Here is a 24103-nt window from a genome sequence, read left to right on the forward strand (position 1 = left end):
AATGGGCATTATCTCTCAAAAAACAATCATGTACACCAGTTAAATGTATTTCAGTATGCTATGCAATGTGAGTCTCTTCCAGGGACTCAACAACTTTTAAAAGCCTAATAAATAGATAAACTGTTGAAGCAGAGCCGTATGCCTATATTTTTGTCTATTTTGAGCACAACAAAATCAGGTAAACTGGAACACGAATAAGTGAAGGGATGTTTAATTGTCAGGTGCTGGAGCATTTGCTGTGGGAAAAGAGGCAGAGGGAACTGGGCTTGTTAGGCCTAGATAAGGGAGAGTCTCAGGGTTGGAGGGTGCATAGCGTCTGCAGAAGTATTATTGGGAAGTGTCTGCAGAAATATTATTGGGAAGACAAATCCAAGCTCCTAACAGGAAGTGCATGACAGGAGCCTGAGGACATAAAGTGGAAAAATGTGTTCTGACTGAGGAGAGCCAAGCAATGGTTCATTTTGCTGAAAGAGATTGTTGCAGTTTCCATCCTTAGGAAGTTGTAATGGACTGACTTGGATAAAGCCTAAACCAATATTTTCTGAGGTTATAATGGACCCTGCTTGGAGTAGAGACCTCATGAAGTCACTCTGACCTGACCTGCTCTGTAATTCTCTGAAAATACTCATACCACAAGGCTATAATGTACAGGAATGAGTTAGATTAACATGTGATATGCTGTAAAATCAGGGTTGTCTCTTTTAAAAACACTAAGACTTGAAATGGCATTTAAAAGAGAATGAATATACATTCATTTTTTTCTAGAAATAAAAACCCAAAACTTTTTCAGTAAGTAACACTACATTCCCTCATTAAGTTAGTTATTACCTTTCGATCATGGAGTATAAACTATCTCTAGGAACTTAGATTTTTCAGGCAAGGGTCACTCAGCATTGTATGGTACTATATCAATTTCTTACAGACGGGATTTCAGGGACGGTGGCATAGAAATAGAAGAATGGATTTTTTGTATGGTTAGGTTTTAGGAGTTAGTTATTGTCATCACTATTTTTTGATAGAAGGTGAGAACCCTTGACCTGTTGTTTGCAAAGCTGCTTAGAGAAAAAAAAAATCCCCTGCTCTAGACCTCTGGAGAATGAGACAATAATTTTCTATTAAATTACAACATGATAAAACTGGAAATTTTTGTACTGTCAGCATCCTAGGCAACTGTACTGACAGACCTATTATACCACTTTTCATATCATAGTTTCACAGTATTATTCTCAGACATTTTCAGTCATTAGCCTGTTATCTCCGCAAGTATTCATACAGAATTTTTGCTTGGTTGTGAGCTTTTTGTTTTATTTTGACTTGGGGATGAGGGTTTGTTTATTTTTAAATTTGAATTTGAAACACTAAAACCAGGGAAAATCATTCACTTTTGAGCTAGGGAATTGGAAAAGGAGCTGGCTGTGGTGGTGATGATATTTCCTATTTACAGTGCTGAAATGATTTTACATGAATCATGGGATGCTGCTGAGCTTCTGGTAGTTGAACTTTTGATCTTATTGAACTGCTACATAATGATGGACCATGAAATACTGCAGCTTCAGCTGCACAGCAGCATTTCCTCTCCATCAGAAATATGCATAATCTCAAAGGAGAAATAAATATGGCTTGACATGTCATAATTCCTTGACCATAGACCAGTTCTACCAGTTACTGAATTTGTAACCCTGGATATTTTTGCTTTTAGCTGTGAGCAGCCTTTATATTCCTTTGTTTTGTCTTTTCTAGTGCTACATGTTTCATATGTATGTTGGAGTACGTGCAGGAGGAGGCATTGGTGATGAAATAGAAGATCCAGCAGGAGATGAATATGAAATTTATCGGATTATCTTTGACATCACTTTCTTCTTCTTTGTGATTGTCATCCTGCTTGCAATTATACAAGGTATGCATTTGTAATCCACACTGGGATTGAAAGCATTATTTAGCAGTACAAAAATCTTACTGCTGTGGTAATCACAAACCTAAGATTCATTCAGAACAGCAGGGCAGATCATGAAGGACAGATTTATACAGAAAATCACACCTAGCTGACTCCTGTACACTGTTCTTCTGAGTCTCTGTAAAATCTGGCTCTAACTGGATCAATAGAAACAGATTTATTTTTTTCCCTAAGAATACTGGTGTCATTGCAGTTTCTGTCTTGTCCTTGCACTTTCTAAAAGCCTCCTATAGAAATCTAGTGCCACAACTTAAAATTTTCCTTCAGTGTAACCTGTCCTACATGAGCTTTCATGGACAAAATCAGTATTGCTCTCAGTATTCTCCCTGCCAGCATCATAAATTCTCTTGACTATCTGACAGATCTTCAGATTGGTAATAGTGGTATGAAAATTGGACCATAGCTTCAAGAGGTTAAATCATTTCTGACATAAAAATTGCTGGTTTGTGTGATGCCTCTTTATTTGAACAATGGCTAAGAGTAAAAAGTTGCTTGATATGAAATGGCTTTAGTATAGTCTGGTTAATGACAGTAGAAAGTTAGTGGTCATTAGCTAGCTTTGGAATTTCAGTGAAATTATTTGACTAATAGTGTTTCTCACTGTTGTGATCTGGATAGTGGATGCCTTATTTTGGCATGTTTTATTATGTTTACATTAATTATGTTTATTGTTATTACCTGAAGTACTTAAACACTTTTTTTTTTCACAATATACCTTTAAAATATTGTCAAGAATGCCCCAAAGGATCATTTTTAATTAGAGTTCTCACAAGTTAACATAAGTATGTCCTCAGTTTTAGAAAAATTGATAAATAGTTTTTCTGGGTTCAACTTGTTCAGTTGACAGCTAACTTAGGATAATTTTGACAGCAGTAAGAGTGCTTTCTCACTCACTACAAGGAAATTTAAAAGGCAACTTTGAGCTGAGTGGTAGATTGTTTATTACTCTTACTCAAGCAACAGGTTTTTTTTTAAAGGCTTGGGGAGGGTGGAAATTATTTTTATACCCTGAAGTGGCGTATCTCATGGGGTTAATTTCTTCATTTTGTGAGTGGCTGAAGAATAGAGTCTTTAACTGTCAAGCTTTGTGTACAGGAGTGCCAATAGTTATTGTGGAGCTAATCTTTATTTGTATTGGAGAAAGTGAAGCGAAGGTTATAAGCAGTTTATAGGCTGAGCTGTAGAGCTTGTGATTATTTTTCTTCTTTCTGTGTCTTCCTCAAATGAGCCCTTACTTTTGTCAGAGCTCCAGTGGTGGAATCTTGTACTACATGACAACCATCTTGATAGAGGATGCATGGAGCTCTGGGCTTCTCTGCATCTGCATGTAATAAATATCTCAATTCTGTTAAATGTACAGTATTTTTTTTTTCTGTAGTAATCACTGTAAACCCACATACATCTTAAGTCAAGATTAGAGCACTGGGAGTAAAACAAAGTCTGCTTGTCTCATTTTATAATTCAAAATGGTACTGCCAGCCATGTTACTGGTGGTTCTTTTGCTTGCTCCTTTTTCTTTATGTTTTTTTTTTTGTTTGTTTGTTTGTTTTGGAATGTATATTGGCTTCTATTATTTCTGCTGAAGATTCTCATTTAATATTCTTTATCAGAGTTATGTTATCCCCGGATTTCCAGATATTCTTTGTCACTATTCTGTTCTTGAACATTAACTATCATTTTAACTTGAACCCTAGGTTTAATTATTGATGCTTTTGGTGAGTTAAGAGATCAGCAAGAGCAAGTTAAGGAAGATATGGAGGTAAGAACATTCAGTTGCTGAACCATACCTATTTTCACGTTTCACGAGTATGTGTTTTCAGTCAAAATACGATTTAGCAAGTGCATAGTTTTTCAAACTAAGAGGAAAACCCAGTCCTGTGCATGGTCTGATATCATACAATGTGAATTATAATGAATTGCATGTCTATGGCTATTTAAGTCTTTTGGATCTTAAAACTAGAGGTTTCTAACACAGGGTGTTAACACTGTCATGTTACATTTCAGATATAATTTTCTTTGGCTAATATATGTGTGAAAGTATCTTGTACTTTGTGGTTCTCTATTCTGTTGTTGAAATATACATGTAAGAAGTGTACAAAGCAGCACTTTGTAATGTGACCTTGGAGCATATTCAGTTTCAGCTAGACAAACATTGAGGTAAATATTGCCACCTGTCACAGTAATTGCTGCTTTACATTAGAAAAGTCAACTGTGACCATTGTATACCATTCTGTCTCTTGATACCTGTTTCCTTAGAGCTGGCAAAGATTTTTTTTTTTTTTTTTTAACTGTAAGAAGCTATTCTGATGGTAGCTAAGCTTCTATTCATGTGTTTTTACTGAGGTATCCAGTCTGAATCATTAAAAAAGCCTTTTTGTTCAGTGCATATTATACATGATGCATTGCCATTTTCAAGAAAATTGTTACTTTCTTTTTGCCTTTTCTGAAAGCAGGGGAAGTGTTATATGTAGTGTTGAAATGCTCTATATTCTTTCTTCTAGACAAAGTGCTTTATCTGTGGAATAGGAAATGACTACTTTGATACAGTGCCTCATGGCTTTGAAACACACACACTACAGGAGCACAACTTGGCCAATTATTTGTGAGTACACTAAAAATGCACTCCTCACTAACTCATGGTCCTTACAGCCTCCGCAGGTACCTGATTATGTCAGTACTGTTTGGCTTGTTTGATGTGCACCTTTCTGAATGTATGATTCTGTGGCAGTGACAGCAAGGAATTAACAAGTTTCATATCCTGCTTTCCAGCTTGGTTGTGGCACAAGAAGTTTGTATGAAGTTGTAGGTGGAAATGAACTTGCTATGTGGCTGCAGAGACCACATAAATTGTAAAATTGAATAAGATGTGTAAGGTACAGAGGAGAAATATGACCCTACCTGGAGACTAATGGAAAGAGAGAACACAGGAGTAAGATGAAAAGCTTACATTGGACAAAATATTTTGTATGGAATGCTGAGGTTGACTAAGAGAAGCAAAGACAAAGGGAGGTAGGGGAACTGTAATGAGGAGCTAGAGATGAAAGGGATCAACCAAGGGCATCAGGTCCACCTTTGGAAAATCCAAGCAGAGCACCAATGGCCATCAAATTAAATAAAGCCAATTATCAGGTCTATAACCACTGTATCATACTGTTCCTCTCACATATGAAAATCCAGTGTCAGTCTATTTTATACTAGTGCTGTCAGTATGAAGCTGGGAATGGATTATGTCTGTGTTTTTAAACTTTCGCTGAGTATGCACAAAATAAGGAGACTGCAAAGTCAAACATGCCTATAAAAACCTTCCACCTGAAAACAGGTTGTGCAAACAAAATACGCTGAATACACTATCATAAGGGGTTTTGTTCCTATTTATTAAATACTGAATAAATAGCATACTATAGCATGCTTGCTTTAAAGTGCCTCACCCTGAGGAATTGGTTTTTTTCCTTTTTGTGCATTATCATTATTTATGTTTTTACATATGTTTGGGGAGAATGTCTCTTATGAGTGAAATGTTGAAATTATCACCCTGTGAAATGTCAGCTCAAACCCTCAAGACTAATGTTTTGGTTTTTTTAAATTACGAGTTCTTTCCTGCTCATGTTGATCTTGCATACACTACTAAAATATCCCCAACCTGTAATTTCAACACCAGAAATCTCTTAGATATATTCAGCATTTTTTATTCAGTGTGGGAAGAGGAAAAAAAGAAATTTCCAGTGGCCATTTTCTGTCTGCTTCCAAGTGTGTTTTCATGGGCAGGAAAATGTCTGTTGTAATTTTTGGATTAGAAAGTTTAGAAAATCTTCATTTAAGCTGAGTTGCTAACTACAGTAAGTCAAACTGACTATAATGCATTTTAGTATAGTAGTCATTGGGCAATGAATGTCAATAGTGTCAGGAAAGAGTTTAATCTGCCTCAGAATATTATCATAGATGGAAATCTGGAACTTTTAAGTCTATGAACAGCATTATCACTGTATATGCTGAAGGTTGTGGGTTCAATCAATCTCCTTGTGGGTTGCCTAATGTTTCCAAACACTCTACTGATAAAAGCTGTTTCTCTACTTGTAGGTTTTTTCTGATGTATCTTATTAACAAAGATGAAACCGAGCATACAGGACAGGTAGGTTGAACAACTCTATTAATGTCAGCTGATTCTAAAATAAAAATCATTCAGGCCTGGAAAAACTTAAGATTTTTCTAATGGTTAGCCCCCTGTATGGTATGGAACTTAGTTCTCATTCTTCTAAGCAATTCTTAAGACTTTGTTGCTTATTGTTAGTGAATAACAATTCTGTAGCACTTTCTATTCCTTCCTTTTTGAACCTTTTATTTTTAAATTGTTATTTCCACAAAATATAAGTACATACTATAAACAAAAATAATGAGAAACAGAGCATTGAAGTACTCTGTAAAAGCAGCACTCTTTATTTCTCCCTTTTGATTCTTTTTTTAATAGTCTTTGTCTTTTGTTATTATCATCTACATATAATCTTATGTCTCTACATTCCTGATAAGTCCATATGAAAGAACTTGTGCATATATTTAAAAGGAAAAATATGTGAACATTTCTCTGCAGGTTTCTTCTCTGTTCTTTCAAACTTCTGGTCCCCCCTTCAACTTCCTTAAGTATATTGATAGTCACTAAGAATATATATCACATTTACAGTCTTTTTCTTTCCTAGTGATAGTCTTTCAGATGACTAAGCAAATGTTCCTGTGTTGCAGATCAAAACCCAAAAGAACTGAATAGCATCACATATATAGCCCTAAAGACTTGGGTCAGAGGGATGATTTGCTGTAAATCTATGTAGCTTTTTCTGAACTCTGATATGTGTGCTGTAATCATCATCTTTGCATAAATCTCAGCCTTGTCCAGTACGATTTTGTTTGGTGGGCTATTTTTGAACATCCATTTGTCATTTCAGAATTTCCTACTAACTGAGATTTTTAAAAGTCATTTTCATTTGCACTTTGTTTTCTTGGCAGTGTGTCCTACTGCATTCACTGAAGACAGATTTCTGCTAACTATTCAGTTTTGATACTGCTAGGTGATAGTTTGAAAACTGAGAGTACTTCATACTAGGAACATGCTTTAGTGGTGGACTTGGCACTAGTTTATGGTTGGATTCAATGATCTAAAAGGTCTTTTCCAACCTAAATAATTCTATGGATCTGTAGCTGGTGTAACATATGCCCTTTCTACTGTGAAATTTGCATAATAAAAACCACATTTAAGTGGTGTGAAATAGATGAAATAAAGATGAACTGTCATATTCTTTACTGTTCTTTGGAATGTCTTGAGACAGAACCCTACCCAAACAAATAATCAGAAAGGAAGAAATACCAAACACCACTGACTCAGATATAAAGATCCTTTTTGGTTTATGTATTGTTTGTAGACATGTTTTGAAATGACTGATGCAGAAATTCAGTCAAATTTCTATTACAGAAAATATTCTACTTATACTGCTATTTGTCTTGTGGCCAGCTTTAATTAAGATATACAGTGCTCCTGCTTCCTACAGAAAGAACTAAACTACTTGGCTCTCTTGTGTGTATTTCTATAGTGCTTTTTGACCAGGTGACAAAAACGTAAAGCTATTCTAAACTAATCAAAATCATTAACATGATTTTGTAGATTGATGCTCAACAACCTGGCATGCACAGAATCAAAGAAAGTGAAGCAATATATAAATAAAAGAGAACAAAAAGTAATGGTTGATGATTTCTAATTAAATCAAGTTAAATAATTTAAACTGTGTTTCTTTCAGGAATCATATGTATGGAAAATGTATCAAGAACGGTGCTGGGAGTTTTTCCCTGCTGGTGATTGCTTCCGGAAACAATATGAAGACCAGCTCAACTAAGCAAAAATGAGGATTTATGGACAAAACTGTCCATGTATTTCCCAGCTCTTTTGGGAATGTCTGAAAGATTTCTTAAATCCCCAAAGCTGTGTGCATTTTGGAGCACCAAAGCTCTGTTTTTAATGACCCAACTGCACTTTTATTTTCTTGTGTATTTGCTTTGAGAACACTGGAGTAAAGAACAATGAAAAATTACAGCAACTTTGGAACCAAACCAACCACTTGCACAGACAAATGATGTCCCTATACATAACATGCACACACAAATAGAGACTTGAGACAGCTTATTTTTGAAACTGCCAGATGATACCCTTGTCTAAAAGATCACACATGGGGTGACATGGTAGCAACACTCATTTGGTCTGTTTATTTCATCATCCTGGAAGGAACAATATATAGTTCACAGAGCACCATAAAAGATTGTTGTGGACACTAAGTTGTGGGGAAATAGTGCCTTACTATATGTGGGTTGAGCTATGCAGAAGATGAGTGCATGATGACTTTTTTTTTTTTTCTTTATGTCTTCCCTTCCAATTTAATATTTATTTTGTGGTTTTGGTGGGTTTGGGAGGAAGGATTTGATTGTGCACATCTTTTTAATAAGACTGGAGTGTCTCAGGACAAGATTAGGTTTTCTCATCAAGTTCATTTCACATTTACCTTCCTCTTTAGCTTTTGCTCTTATTTTGGTAATGCTCTGATACAACACTGCTACTTTATGAAATCTTTGTATGACTACAAGACAGCTGCAAAAAAACACTTTAACAAGAAATGTTTCATTGCATGTTTATTATGCAAGTTTAAAACAATCAAAAAACAACCTTCAGAAACAAGTTGATCAACATGAAAAAACATTCACAATAATTATATCCATAGTAATAAAGTGTTGTGGGCTTTATTGTACATCTGGAACAAGTGTCATCAACCAACAATATGAATATATGTTATGAATTTGACAGTAATTTTCTTTTTTTTTTTTTTTTCTTTCTTTCATTTCTGCCACCTGTGATCGATAGTGGAGTTGAAGATTTTCTTGTTAAATTATTTTTTAAAAGCAAAGCTGAAGCAATATCCATTCAGGGACTCCATCAGTTGCATCATGAAACACCAATGATGTGTACATTACTCCATTTTGAGTCCTTTTCAATTGTAATGCCAGTCTTTACAAATAAAAAGAGACATTCAGAATGGAAACAAGCTGGTTTTGGTAGCATTTGAAGTCTGTTAAAGAGTCTTTTTCTCAATCCCTGAATTAATGTCAAACACTTCAAATCAGGATTAAGCTACTGATTTCTTAATGAAATGTTTTGGTACTGATTTTGATCTTTTCTCCTGGACTTCTTGCTTTTCTGTTGCTCTCCTTCATTTCTTTACAGGTCACAATTTTCTCATTAAAGAAATTTTCTGTACCAATGTTCAGTTATAACTAAAAAAAACCCCAACCAAACAAACAACAAACCTACAATTAAGGGAATAATCATTTAAAAATGGTAAGGCTGTATTCTTCAAAGCAAGGCTTTGACTTCTGTGAATTTTGCTGAATTTGGTATCTTGCTCATGGTTCTGGTAAAATTCTCTCAAACTTTGCAAGATTTGAGGCCAGAGACTGGGCAGACTGGTACTTGCAAGGGGCAGGTACAGCAACTGCAATTTGTATTCCATTTTTAAACCACTCCCACCCAGACTGGAATGTTCAGTCCAGCTCTGTTTCCTCCCTGTTTGAAACAACTTCATAAAACACCTTCATTCAGCCTTTCTGAGACTTGTGTCTAAGATTTAGAAATAGGGGGTTGTGGTCATGTTTATTTTAGGGTGTACAACATGAGAATAGTTGTTGTTTGACACACGTAGGTACACAGGCTGTTTTAGTTTTGCACATTTTTTAGAACAATATATAACTAATGATTCTGAGGGGTATTTCAAGATTCCTTTATCTTCAAAAAAACCAAAAAAAATCAAATGGGTTTTGTAAATACCAGAATAAATGTGACATGTTTCTTTAACCTCAAGTTCCAAGTCAAAGAGCTCTTGGGGCACCCTTCCTGTTGAATCCAGTATGCTGTTTAACACATATTTGTGAAGCCATGCTTAAACACTAGAGGTTTTTTTAATCATGAGATCTACTGGTTTAAGTATGAAAAATCTTCATTTATTAAATCAGTTACAGCTTTTGCACAAGCAAATTCCTGCATCTAGAAACTGGTCAGGAGATTTTACAAGATTAGTTGTTGAGTACTGAAAAAATATTTAGACTTTGACAGACCTTCAGACCCTGGTTTATGCAGTCCTCTCTGCGTTGGCTGTAGGCTGTCTGAGTCCCTGAACCTTAGCATTTCCTGTTTGATGCACTAAGTTTGTCATGGAGAGCCTTTATCTTAACAGATAATTCAACAAAACCCCCTCTAATATGCACTTTTAACAGGATAATATTATTCAGGAAGTCCACATACTATATAATACACACTGTGGGATACAATTTAATACTATAGAATTTGTTTTGGCCTTAGACAAAGTTTAAAGAATCCAGATTTTACTGAAAATTACTGAATTTGCTGTGACAAATGCAACTTCTTCAAATTTTTGTATTGCAAACAGTCAACTAATACATGCAATTCACGCCTTTAATAGATGCATCAAAAGAAATCAACCTTGACACAAGTATCCTGTATATTTGCACAGTTTACAAGAGCAGGTGATAATAACATGCCACTTGAAACCTGCAGTTTCAGATCCAAGAAATTGAAAAAAATTGGTATTTACGCCATGGTTATATTTATGCTAGGGTTATACTTACACATACATTCATGTATGCTAATTTTTTTTTTCAGCTGTTAGTGGAATTTACTGATTGTGTCAGTAATTTTCAGGGGGATATAAAGTATCTCTCACCCGTTATTGAAAAAAAACAAAGACAGATTTTTTTTCCATTTATCTCTGAATGTCAAAAAAATTGAGAAGACCTCCCAAACTGATGATCCCAGCACATCAATGTTTATTTCAGCAAAGGAATGAAGAAAGGAAAGGCAACGGAAATACAAAGTAAGATTGAAGAGTAGTTGAGGTGTGATTTATTTGTGGAAGTTGTTACCTCCTTATATATTGCTCCCTTTAGAATTGACAAATTTTACACCTTCTGATAATCTGTTCTTATGTCTTTCCTATTTCGTAAAGTTTCAAGCTTATCTGTGTTTTCTAACTGAGACAATCAAGAAAATAGAAAGGCAAAAAATGATTCTGTAATAATCCTTGGCCGCCCTGCATGACTACAAGGTTAATCCTAATGGTGCTAATAGGCTATTTAAATTGCTCAATATTTTAATTTTTTACTATCTTCCTGCTGTTTCAGAGCTCTTACTAATACGTATTGCATTAATGTTTATTTCTATAACTATGATAATATTCCTGCTATCTTCAGAGACACTGAATAATTCAGTTGACTTAAAAAATCACCTGTGAAGTATTTATAGGATGTAATATTTTCTAAACTAGAATATTTTAATTTTTTTCATTCATTAGCCAAAACAAATAAAACTGATGTCCAACACAATCTTTGTCAAATGAAAAGACATCTGTCACAGAGGGCATGGGTGGGTATGTTGTTTGATCAAATCTGTAAAATGTTTATGCTCATAAATACACCTTCTGCATTCTCTTTCCTTTGAAGTCATAACCCCTTTTTTGTATAATTATGTGCTTCTTTTTCAGTTTTCTTCATCTTTTCTAAAGTCATGCCAAACCATAAAAGCTGGGTTACAAATAGAATTTCAGACTATACGAACCTTAAATAATTTTTTATGGAAAATTTGCAAGATATTTAACCAGAAAGATAGGTTTATACCTTTTTTTAGGGTTTTTTGAAGCTTTTTTCTGGATTAGGATTTTCATTTTTGTCTGGGTAACATTTTAAATGTATCCATGCAACTCCTTCCATTTTACTTTACAATTATATTTTTGGTTTGGATATTGTGAACTGGATTTTTAGGCAAAAGGAAATGTCTCTTTTATGAGGTAGAGAAGACCTTTCTCAGCAGTTATTGATGATCTCCATCAGCCAAGCAACACGCTTCTGCTGTGTCAGTGGAGGTCAGAAGTTGAGGCAATTCTTGATATGAGCAGCTTGCTTTTGTAATAACATGGCTATGAGCTAGTCTGCAGTTACAAAGGCTTAACCTATTTATTTTCTGCTAGATGGGAATATCTGAGCTAAAGTTTTCAAGAAAAGAACATCTTGAAATTTTTGGAATGGAAGGGGGAAAAGCTGAAAATCTCCCAATTAAAAAACTGAAGGTGCTTGCTGTTGGTCCATTGGTTAAATGCTCCAAGTTTGCATGCAAGATGCAGTTGTTGACTTTCTTTGTAGAAACTGCAGTTACATTGACTAAATATCTCTATCTCTAGATATTTTAAATAAGAACCTTTGGAATGCTGAAAGTATGGCTAAAGAATTCCGGACCATGGAATTTGAGAGCTTAAACAGATCAAAAAGTTTTGGTTAGTTATTCTTTATGTAGTGCTAGGAGGATAGAATGAAACTGCATTGAATTGATTGCACTGAAAAAATAGAACCATGCTGGGAGAATCAGAGAAGGGAAAGTCCTCAAGTCCTGTAACTACAAGTGAATAAATGGGAGAAGCATAAAGGGTCATGCGCTGTTGTTGTATTTCTTCAGAGATTAGCAAATTGCAGTAATTTTGCAGAAGTGTTGTTTTCAGTGTTATCTGCACACCAGGCACAGTGTGGCTCTAAAGAAGCGTTATTCTGTGAGCCACGCTGTGTTTGTCGCGCAGAGCAGCAGGAAGGGAGGAGAATGGATGACATCTGGCTTAAATGGTGGCATCCAGCGAGGCTGCTGTTCCCTCCTGTGATAATGTGCTTGTGCTATGCTCAGTGCATCCAGTTCTGAAGGGGTCCCTTCCCACCTTCCTCAGTGCCAGGGAAAGGAAGGCATCTGACCATCTGTGTGCTCTGGGTTGTGTTATGGGTTCAGTCCTCTGGCAGCAAACTGGCACCACTGTACCTGCTGATAGCTGCTGCACACACACTCTTGCAGACACTTCCTTGTGAGAACAAATTGAAGTTAAATTGATTAGACAGCTGCTCAGTGCTGACAACAAGGCATGTCCTTTATCATGTGGCCCATCCTAATGGAAGGGAAGTTGTAAATTCACTGACTAGGAAATAGAAAAAAAATTAATACCACTGGACCATATAGCAACAATTGATCTTTGCCTCTGTCCAAATAAGATAAAATTTCAGGCACTAAGTAAAATATTCTGAACCTTTTATATATCTACAATCTATATTAGAATAAGTGGCTCGATAGTTTTGATGTAACTACTGACCTGTTTTAAAGTCCTTTGTAGTGTTTCCCTTAGATATTAATAAACCAAATTGTTGATTTTGAATATTAATCATACAGTATGTCAAGGACTCATAAGAATCACCAAAACTCGATGTAGTTCCTTGTTTAAAAATACTTTCATCCTTTATGATCATCTATATACCCAACTTCAAGCCAATTCAAGTGATAGGGAAAATTATAATTCTCTGAAGCACTAGAAAAGAGCAGTGGTTCATAGTGTTCTGTGCACATCTGGAAGACCACTCGGTGTTTAAATAAATCTGACAGAATGGAATGAGCTTCGGACAGGAAATACTGACACTGAATTTATTTTCTTCACTGGTTCTTTATGCTTGGACAAGTGTAGAATTAATAATAATTTAAATACAAAAATGTAAGGATACTTCCATAATCTCAGAATTTGTCTCTCCCTGATTTAGTTTTCATTATCCTTGACTGTAATGAGGCATTTTTTCTTTCTGTTTGCTCAGACTTCTGCGCCATATTGGGAGGTTAATATCACATGCTTTGCAGTACTTGGAAGTGATTATATGCAAAGGCCAGGATCATTTCAGAGAAAAATGCAATATAATTTTCCTAACTGATAGTCCTTGACAATATATGAAATCCATTTCTTATTTAAATTTTGCTTCTGCAAATGGTTTCAGAAGCCCTCTGGAGTGTTGCAGACTGGAAACCATTATTTTTATATTTTCCAAACCTTTGTTTGTCTGAATGTTCCTTAACGTCTAAGAGGTATGCAAATGTAAATTGAGGACTTTCCAGTACTGAGTGCTAATAGCAATCTCCAAAGTATATAATCAATAAACTGTACACTTTTTGCCTCTATATGCATCATTGAGCGTATATATGATTAATTACTAATTGGTTATAATATTCTCATAAGGAATCTTTGTGCATTCTGAATTGCAGTAGCCTCTTATCTGGACTTACTTGATTTGAAAAAAAAATTATCAAAATAATTAATATGCCTGAAAGACTAATATGCATATTTCACCCAGACATTTTTATGCAGGCTATGAGTTCCTTGCCATAGGAATCAAGCAGACTTACAAAAGACTGGTTATAATGAGCTTCTGAGGGGCAATCTGAATAATACTGCTCAAAATGTTCTGCCTGGGAGAATTGCTATAAACCAGTTCACATTAAATTTTCCTTCTATTGTTTGCTGCCTAATTTGTCAACTGGGGCAGTGTAAACTGCAAGAATCTGTAACTGTGAAAGGAAGTTACTGTACAAAGCTGTTTTATAGTTAACATTTTGAGTATATGAGCAGCTCTTGAGAAACTGTGGCCCAAATATCCAGCTTGCAGTTTAACCATGATTTGTGTGTAGAAACAACTGTGCTGGCGTTGTTTTGACCAAGTTGACCTAGACACAGTGAACAAACTTATTTGTTGTGATCTTACCACTGGAGGCTGGTAAAACTCAGATATCCCAGAGCCCTACTCACATTATCTGATATCTCTTTTTGCCTTTACATCCTCATTGTGTCTTGCTGTGGCTTAATTTGTGTTCCCACGGTTTAGATTATTTTTATTACCTGAGATCCTTTAAAGTTTCTTCACTATGTGTAAATTGTTACATGCTCCAGAAACTTGCAAGAGTATACCCAGGGGGATCAAAGTGATGCACCAGAATTAACTGAACAGGGAGGTGTTGGGATAAGATGGATTCCGTCTCAGGCAACTGGATCTAGAGTGCCATACTTCTAGGTCACATGTTCTTGTCTTCTTTTCTGTGGACAAGATATGCACAGAGAAATTAAACAAAACTGTCCAGTAGCATGGGAGCAATGAAGGGCTTCAAACAATCATAAAAACAGTAAGTGGCAATCCTGAGAAAGTAAATGAACCAGCTCACAAGCTTTATACAAACCAGGGTGGTAAATAGTCAGGAACAGGCAAAATGAATTGTTTTGACAAAACTAGTATTATTGCAGTCACATACTCAGAGACAACCGAGGAACACAAAGGAACTAATGTGTGTGATGAGGTAGATATTTTGATAGTATATATTCTAACTCTGCTATGCATGCATGGCAGAGTTGGATACATGGCAATTAAAAGATGCTTAGCTGTGCAATAATGTATGGCATATCCAACTGGAAAAGGGAAATTCTGGCATAAATACTAATTAGAGAAGAATTAACATTTTTAGTGGAAAATAAGCCTTTTTGATACATACGGATATTGTTAGATACTTTTTCACTGTTATTACCAGGTGAAATTGTATAGTAATCTCTTTATATTCAAAATTAATTTACTCAATATGGGACCTAAAAAGATTGATGTTTCTGTATACTGCTTTTGCAATTCATCTGTATTCTTAATATGGTTCAAATTAATTAATCTGGTCTACTTTGGAGGCATAAAATAAGCATAAGGATAAAGTTGGGAAGAAACGTTTATTTCGTTTTGAGTCTTGTAACCCCATAGCTTTTTACAGTTTAACTGAAACAGTGAATCTCCCAGATTTTCTCGTGAGTAATGATACAATGTTACAGCCACAAAAGGAAATCAACTTCTAAGGAAAACAGTGTCTTCATTTCTGAAGATTCATGAGAACTGATCTGATAAATATTTCTGCTTTTCTCCGAGGAGAACAACCTTTAAAAGCTATTGTTATTGTGTTCTTAAAGACAATTCTTTTTTGAGGGGGTTGGGGGGAAAGTCAACAGTACAACAATATAAAGCTGAATTTCATACAGAGATTATACTCTAATCATAAGTCATAATAATAGTCCCTTCTCATGCTTAGTTTTGTTAAAGGCTTGACTAACCATCTTCTGAGCCATTTGCATTAGCTTTGCAGGAATAGCAGTTTCATTGGACAGGATTCTTCCATTTATAAAAGAGATTACTTTGGAAAAATATCATACTGATTAAATAAAAGAAGCAGACATCTAGAAAACCATGACTGTCCTGCTGAGAGTGTATGGGAATTGTTTGTGCTAGTCTACATACAATGGGGAAAGGGACTAAACAGTGGTTCCTGGAATTTAGTCTGGAAATCAGGAAAAATCTTTTCCCTAGGAGAGGGGTGCGGCACTGGAAAAATTGTCCAGGGACTCCCATCCTTGGAGATGTCCAAAGTTCATCTCTAAGTAGAAGCCTAGGCTTAAATGCCATCCAAAAGTGCTATCCAAGCAAGACTACTTTGATTCTGTTGGACAGAGACTTCAAAAGTGTTCTTTCTTTTTTCCTAAGCCTCCAATTATTGGGGCAATTAATTTTGGATACAAATTGCTGGGCTTCATTTCCCATTTATTCAGACATAGCACAGCCACTCTAGTTTTGTGCTTTAATATCTGTCCTAAAAGTTTGTATAGAGCTTTTTTTTTTCCTCCAGAGGTTCACTGTGATTCAGAAAGGTGATGAGGATGGAAAAGGCTTTAAAAACTGAAGGAACTTTTTTTTTTTAACCTGAAATAAATCTCTTAAGTTCTCAAAAAAATTGAAAGTAATTCTGTGATTTAAATTTTATGACTCTCATCCATGAAAAAGGGTAGCACAACTCCCCTTGGAAGGTAATAATCTGAGTATATAACTGCTTAATGATAAAGCCATTGTTGTGGGTTTGTGCCTGTTTGAAAGAGATTGAAGTGTGTCTGGCTGAAGTGTTAGTACTCCTAAGAGAAGGCTATTAGGAAACAATCGTGACAATTACTTTTATCTCTGCTTTCTTCTGTTCCCTTTCAGCTGTCATGGTCTTTATCATTTTGTTTCCCCAAATATCCTCCTGTAACCTATTACGTTGCTATCATAGCATTGCACTGTTTGTCCTTATACCCAGAAAGAACAGGCAGATAAAATGTCCAACATTCTTTTAACAAATGCAAATTGTCACTCGGTCAAGATTAATTGCAAAGGAGAATATCAGAAATTATTATTGCAAATTATATTTAATACAGTCCTTTGGTCAAAACAGGTTTTATGAGATAAAACATGTCTAAGCATTCATGGGGTCACAGAAATAAGTAGGTGAATTCAGTGAAAGATCCACGAGCTAATCGTAATCAATGGAAGAAAGATGATCACTAATTATTATCAAAACCCTTTCTGGGAAAAGGAAATTACTTAGAAAATGTATTTAATGACTTAGAAAATTAGTCATTAAATGAAAATTTAATTAGAAAAATTAGATGTGCTCTACAGAAATGTAGAAAGGCATTCAAAACTGAAAGCTCACTTAGTAATAAGTTTTCTGAAATTTAAGTTTTTCCTTGTGGAAAATAATTTAAAATACAGTGGTTCTATTAGACTGACTTAGAATGTTTTTTAAAGCAGAACAAGGAGCAACTAGCTAAACAGGACTTGGAAAATAAATCTAGAATACACTGAGAAAATGTTTGTGTTGCTCCAGTTTTAGAAACCGAAGGTTTGTGTGGAGGGCAGATATATCCCTGAGCACTGTTTGTGTGGCAGTATTTGAGCATGAATTCTTGTGGCTAAAGGAATTCATGGGCTGGATTGCAGCTACCCAGCATGCTGAGAAATGCTAAGCCTCTTTTATCTGCTTGACTGTATGCAGTCACCAGGCTTGCAGCAAAGACCCGCCAGTGGGGAATTAGAGACATAAAAATTATCTTCTCAGCTTCTCTGCCTTGTTACAGACACAGGTAGGACACAGTTATTACCAGGACTTATCCACTGGGAACTCTGGAGGCTTTGTAACCAAGATTAAATAATTGAACCATGCAGCCCCACTATTAAAAGAGTTCTGGAAAAAAACCCACTGAAAACACAGAAGGCTTCCACACACCTTAGACAGTTTTGAGCAGACTTCTAGCCCTTATGATGTTGAGCAGCTTGAGGAGACACCTTCATTTTTGGAAAGGACATTGAAGAATTATTCTGTTAATCTCATGAATAGTTACAACTGAAGACTTCCTTTCTTACACTTCAATATAAAATAGAATGATATAAAAGTAGCCTAAGCTCTCTGATTCATAAAAATAAAGAAAGAATAAATAATTTGTGTGTATAAAATTTGATGCTGGATATTTGTAAGTAACCTCAGTCCTTTTAATAATGTGATTATTACTTTAGGAGAGAGAGAAAAAAATATTTTATTTAAGAAAAAGAAGTCATGGTTAGATTACCAGCTTGTCATTTGCCCTCTACGTTTATTCCTGGTCCATGTGAGCTGTGGAATGTCTGATTTCCAGAGTAGAGGTGAGTTCCCAGCTAAGCATGAGCTGCCATTCAGACTGAGACCCTGGTACCCATCAGTGTGGGGCATCTGTAGTAGAGCCTCTTGGGGACCCTGATGTAGAGGTGCTGCTCAACTCAGGGAGATCAGTCTGGTAAACTAAATGAAGGGCACCATAGCTCCCTGGAGCAGAATGTGGCACAGTTACACAGTTTTTAGTTTTCACTCCATTGTTTCAGAAAGAAAATAATTTTAAAAACAACTTTTGATCCTTAGGTGTAAGAAACTGCTGCACTATATGACTGTGTTGTCTAAGTAGATACATAATACTTTCTCTCAGTTTGTTGGCTGGAAACCAATTCCCAGTTGTCAACAAGCTGTGCAAAGAGATTCTGATATTTTTCCTGTTTACTGATTTTCAATTTGTGATCATTTCTTGACTACCAAAAGAAGAAAAAAGATTTCTATACAGAACTACCTAACTTTTCTTAAAACTTAATAGCAAATGTGTGTTAATTGCTTCAAATGCTTTCTTTTTGCATTCGTTTTCTGTTGTTTCAAATGCTAATTCTGTGTCATATGTTTTTGCTTGGTTAGTGGTTAGCCTCTTCCCCAGAGGATTCTGCCAGTCACAAAGCTGTTCAGCTGTCTCTTGGAAAAACAGAATTACGACTTTTTCACCTGAAAATATGTGAGGCTTATTTTCTCATATCTGTATTTATTATTCTATTACTATTTTATTATTTATCTTAATTTAAAAATATTTTTAGTAATCTCTAAACTCTTTCTAGATACCAAAGTTTTCCAACAAAAAAAAATTAGCTCATGCATTAACTTAAATGAATGTATTGTGCATCAGACATGAAGGAAGAGAATGCAGTTAAAGGTAATGGTCCAATGCTGTTCCAAATTTTTTATTACCTCCAGCAATCACTAAATTTGGAATGTTATCACACACGGCTGCAATGAAAACATGTTTTCACTTGAGTAGGCTATAATGTTAATGTGAACTGTGTATAGTTATTCACACATTTTCACTTAAAGATTAAAATATAAACCAATTAAATATAATTCCCTCCATAAGATTCCTTTCATGCCTAAAAAAAAACAACAGTGAAGAACAAAGTAGTCAAAAATTCCCTTTTTTGGCTTAGTATCTTTCCATGCTTTAACAAATATTATGTTGTATCAAAGCAATGACCACTTGTTAATTTAATACTCTTGGAAAAATTCCAAATATGTTGATATGGGATGGGTTTTCTCATACATATATAGAACTGAGATCCCAGTTCTGGATATGAAAAAAAACTTTAGAAATCTTAAAAGAAAAAAAAATCACGTTCATGAAAATAGTAATATTCGGATTTTGGGCTTTGTATTTCATATGTTGTCCTTATGAAATATTTTTAGATATCATTACACACTCTAACTGTTTTATGCCTTCACACTAGTTGGCTCCTGCAATTGCTTGTTTTCGTTCAAGTAGAACCTTCTGTAGCCCTTTCCAGCCAAGGAGGCCAGTGGCAGCTTTAAAGGAGGACAGGTGGTGAGAAAGAGTGGCCTCTGAATTTTGTAAGATTACTCTGACTGAAAATGTTGAATTCACTTTCTTTCATAAATTTTTGAAATTAAGAGCTTAAATTTAATATTTTTTCTAGTTTTTGTATAGAATAGGCTTATGTTTTATACAGTTGTACATAAATTGTATTTGAAGAGAACATATCTTTCAAACATCCTATTTTTCTTATATTAAGGTAACAGACTGTAAGAAACAAACTTCTCCTTATTTATTTCAATGTTTGATCAGCCGCAATTATAGAAATTAAAAACTTATTTATAAAGTTACTTCACTTCCATACTTTACCTATCTAAGCTTTATTTTTCTAAAGCACTATTTCATGCTCTATTTTTCACACCCATAAAGATGGTTATTTTCTATTGAGTCATCTCTTGATTTTGTTTTGAAAATTAAATGCAGTGAATTCTTTACATCTTTCTCTGTAAGACAATTTCTTCAGATGTCATCAATTTTTTGAAAAGCATGTTTTTTCAAGCATGAGCAGGAGAATCATATGCACTGTAGAAGCATACACAGAGAATCAAGTGAGCACTCATATGACTTCCTTATGCTGTCAGGGTTTGGTTAAATCCTTTTGAAAGAAGGATCACACTGAAAACGTGACTATATTTGCTTTAACAGTATCACATCTGCATATTTTCAAACCCCACTGCTTTCCTGATTAAGGTGAGGTTATGTTTGTTATTTGTGAACCTGTGACTTCAAACTATTCAAAATGACCAGTCAAAATACAAACCCTTATGTGACTTTCTTGTCCTCATTGCTGTGCTGTTTTCCTCTTGTAAGAGGTGTTGTTTAGTAACAGTATTTAAACTAATTTCCATTAAAATACTACTGCTGGTTACCCAACACTAATTCCAATAGAATACCTCATGGAAGTTTTCACTTCTCTGGCTTCTAGAATGTCACAAGAAAATGTTCTAGGTTCAATTTATAAAAGGAAAATAATTAATAGCTTATATTCACTCATTATGCAAGTAGTCAGTCTTTTAAATGTGTCTAAAAAACCTTTGGATATCGAAATTTATCACCAGTCCAACAGCTCCCCTTCTTGTGTGGCCCAACCACCCGTAGGTGCTTTCTCTTCCTTTCCTCCATCTTGCTTCCTGTAGGGTTCCTTTGGAGGACATGGAGGACATGACTTCTAGATGTTAGAGCATTAGGAACTTCATTAGTGTGGAAAGTGTGCTTTACTTAACATTACCTGAGTTTCCTCAAAGGGGCTGATAATGTATTTTCAAGGATTATATTATGAATAGAAGCCATACTTCACCTCTTTTGATTACACTTCTCTTCAAAGGATCTGATCTTTCCATTCACATCTGTTACTGCCCCCTCTTGAATTCCTCTTAAAATGCTTAGGGGGCCCATAGGAAAAGACATTTTAGCTGACATTTGGAAGTCAGTTTTTTTACTTACTTAATTTCTTTTTTTTTGTTTTGGATGTCTGTTGTTCTTGTTTCCATTCAAATTAATTCCTGTGTATGTAGCTGCACTGATATTTAGCTGATATTTTGTGGCACCAGATGAATTCCCTGTGGAAGTGGGACAACCACAGCAGCCTCCTCAGGAAAGGCTCTTGTGGGATGAAGTGTGTGTCCAAGTGCCAGACCTGCCTCCTCCAGACTCTCTTACTGGTAGCACATGTAAGGGATAAAGAGTATGTGTAAGTTATAGCAGAGCCATTTGCTCCAATTCCTGCCATGGTGGAGCATGGCAAAAACAAATAGAGGTCACCGTCTGCAGTTGCTCTGTTCAGGACGACAGAGGTGCCATCAATGTTCTTTAGGGCAGTGTTCTATTCTCCACTTTGTTTGCAAGTGCCAATGCCAATAGCCCCTAAAATTATTCTATTCAGTGTTTCAAGGCTATTTTACTGGACAATTTGTACCTATCCCTTCCGTGAACTTTGGCTACTGACTTTAGATGTTGCTTATTTGATTGCTGTTATTTTTCTTTGTGTTAGAAATTTTCTATCCATCTCCTGAACTCTTGATGTGAATATTTCACAGCAATCCTAAAACCTGCATGTCATGTTCATATGGTGTTTTCACTACAGACTCAGAAACCATCTACAAAATGTACTTTATAAGGGGAACCTGATTCCAGAGCTTGAAACAGAGCAATTTCACATGTGAAAATCATTCAGTAGCACATTGGTTCTTAAAGACAAATCCTTCATAATAATTTAAGCATTTTTGTAGGCCTAACATCTTTTAATGGTTCTGACAGAACTACTTGATTAAAGATGCTCAGAGAAGATTAATGACTGCATTAAGTATACGACCTTATGGCATCTCATGAAATTGTTCTCTGAAAGTTTAATATAGGCTTAATAAACAGTCATTATTTCTGCCTACCATATGGCTGATACCAGATACATGAGGGTGGAACCCACCTGAAATACTATTCATAGTGTCAGGTAAGTTGAATAAAAACATTAATTACTTGTATCATGAAACATAAGAGGTGATTGCCCCTAGGGGAAATGTCATGTTAATAAAAATACTCACTGCCAATGTCAGAAGAGTGGAGAAATGTGAAGAATTTTTATTTCTGTACAGATTCCTTCCTGAGAATATCAAAGCATTTGAAAGATGGGTAATTATTTCCATTGCAAACAAATTAATATGAGAAATCGCAAAAATAAGAGCTCGAATTTAAAAGGCTTTTTTTGTATGTAAAGATAGATATAACCAGGTGAACAATGCTGATTTTATGGAAGTGTGCCTGAGATTTTGGGTGCTTGTTCCTTTGGGTGGTCATTGATTTCAATTGGAGGTAATCAAAGCCAACCTCAGTGGCAAGCTAATGATGAGAATGCACTAATAGAGCAATAACTCAGATATTTGAAATTTTTCTGGAATCAGGAAATTTTTCTGGAATCTGCTGCACGCCAAAATCAGGAGTTCAAGCCCTGGGAATGAACTGAATTTTTCTGAAGTTCTGTATTATTTGAGGTTGAAAATAGCATTACAAATAGCTTAATTTTTAGTCCTTAGCTGAGGTAATAAGAGCCAAGTGGTCTGCTGTTGCAATGTGCATTTTGGGTTTTCTAAAATTCTGTATGGCTTTTGTTATAAGTTTCTGTAAATGGTTCATCCCTACCATCCCCCTTTCCAAAATCCCAGTCCTTACCCTCACAACAGCCCTCTTCCAGTCCATTGTGTCTTCCATGATAAGATCAATTGACACACCCTAATGCTTGAGTGCTCTGGCTGAAGCTAGGTGACTCAGCCAGGCTTCAGGTTCCCCACTTCCCTTTTGCCCCAAAATGGCCATGCCAATGCCCCCTGTTCCTGGGTCACTCCCCCTCATTCCCAAAGGTAATGCCCCCTGTACTTAAGGGCAGGTAAGAGCTAGAATTGTGATTGGCACCTGGGCTTCGGGCCTGAATAAACCTTCCTTACCACCAAGTGTGAGTCTGCTCTTTTCTCCAAGCCGTGATCACGTCTCTGTCTGGAATCTGGACCCACAGGAATAACTTGTTTATATGGTTGTCTGAAGAGCAGGCTGGCTGAGAGATTAGCTCAAAAGAAACCATAGTCTCCATAGGCTGTTATGTTACTCTGTCTTAAAATACTCCTGCATGGTTTGAATTCCCTGCAGTAGTATTAGTTACTTACTCAGAGTCTCAAAAAAGTGATTGTCTGTCAGATCATATTAATCAACATCTGTCAGATTTATTTATCCTCCTCTTCTCTGTTCAACCTAGAGCTTGTTTCCCCCATCTTGTTTTTTGTTTTCTTTCTCCTATGAAAGTGTATCAGGTTTCTCCTGTGAAAAACTGGGTCAACAAATAATTTTAAATGAGAGTTCAACACAGTGCCTTTTAGAGAAATGCTCTTTCAGTGACTTTATAAACATAAATGCACCAATAAAGATCTAGTTTTGTGGTCAGAGGTAATATATCAAAGGTTGCAACTAACTGAAGACAAAATGAATCCCACTTTTTTATTCCAGAGAAGCTGAGTTAGTCTGCATGATTAGAATAACTTTGCCCTTAAACAGAGATGGATCTAGCTAAATTTGCTGGTTATATTGAGGTATTTCAAGCACTTTTTTCTACATGTGAAATGTGTGTGTATGCTGTATGTTCTCTTGGCTTTACAGATCAGATGTGCTCATTTTAGTGGATCTCAGGGGAATCTTGTCCTCATCTCTGTTATGTTATTGT

General features: G+C 35.6%; 1 protein-coding gene across 1 annotated transcript in view; it reads left to right on the top strand.

The window, feature by feature from the left end:
* The window catches only part of RYR2 (ryanodine receptor 2), a gene marked incomplete at its 5' end in the record, with an annotated part of 385437 nt that extends 376390 nt beyond the window's left edge, over positions 1–9047 (top strand). The window contains 5 exons of the mRNA XM_083858180.1: positions 1741–1897; positions 3649–3713; positions 4456–4556; positions 6032–6083; positions 7735–9047. Of these exons, the coding sequence (XP_083714306.1) occupies positions 1741–1897; positions 3649–3713; positions 4456–4556; positions 6032–6083; positions 7735–7830 (471 nt within the window). The 3' untranslated portion in view covers positions 7831–9047. The remainder of the gene's footprint in view (positions 1–1740; positions 1898–3648; positions 3714–4455; positions 4557–6031; positions 6084–7734) is intronic.
* Between the last annotated feature and the right edge of the window lie 15056 nt (positions 9048–24103).

This window comes from Zosterops lateralis (assembly GCF_965231275.1).
Source record: "Zosterops lateralis genome assembly, chromosome: 3".
Lineage (NCBI taxonomy): Eukaryota > Metazoa > Chordata > Aves > Passeriformes > Zosteropidae > Zosterops > Zosterops lateralis.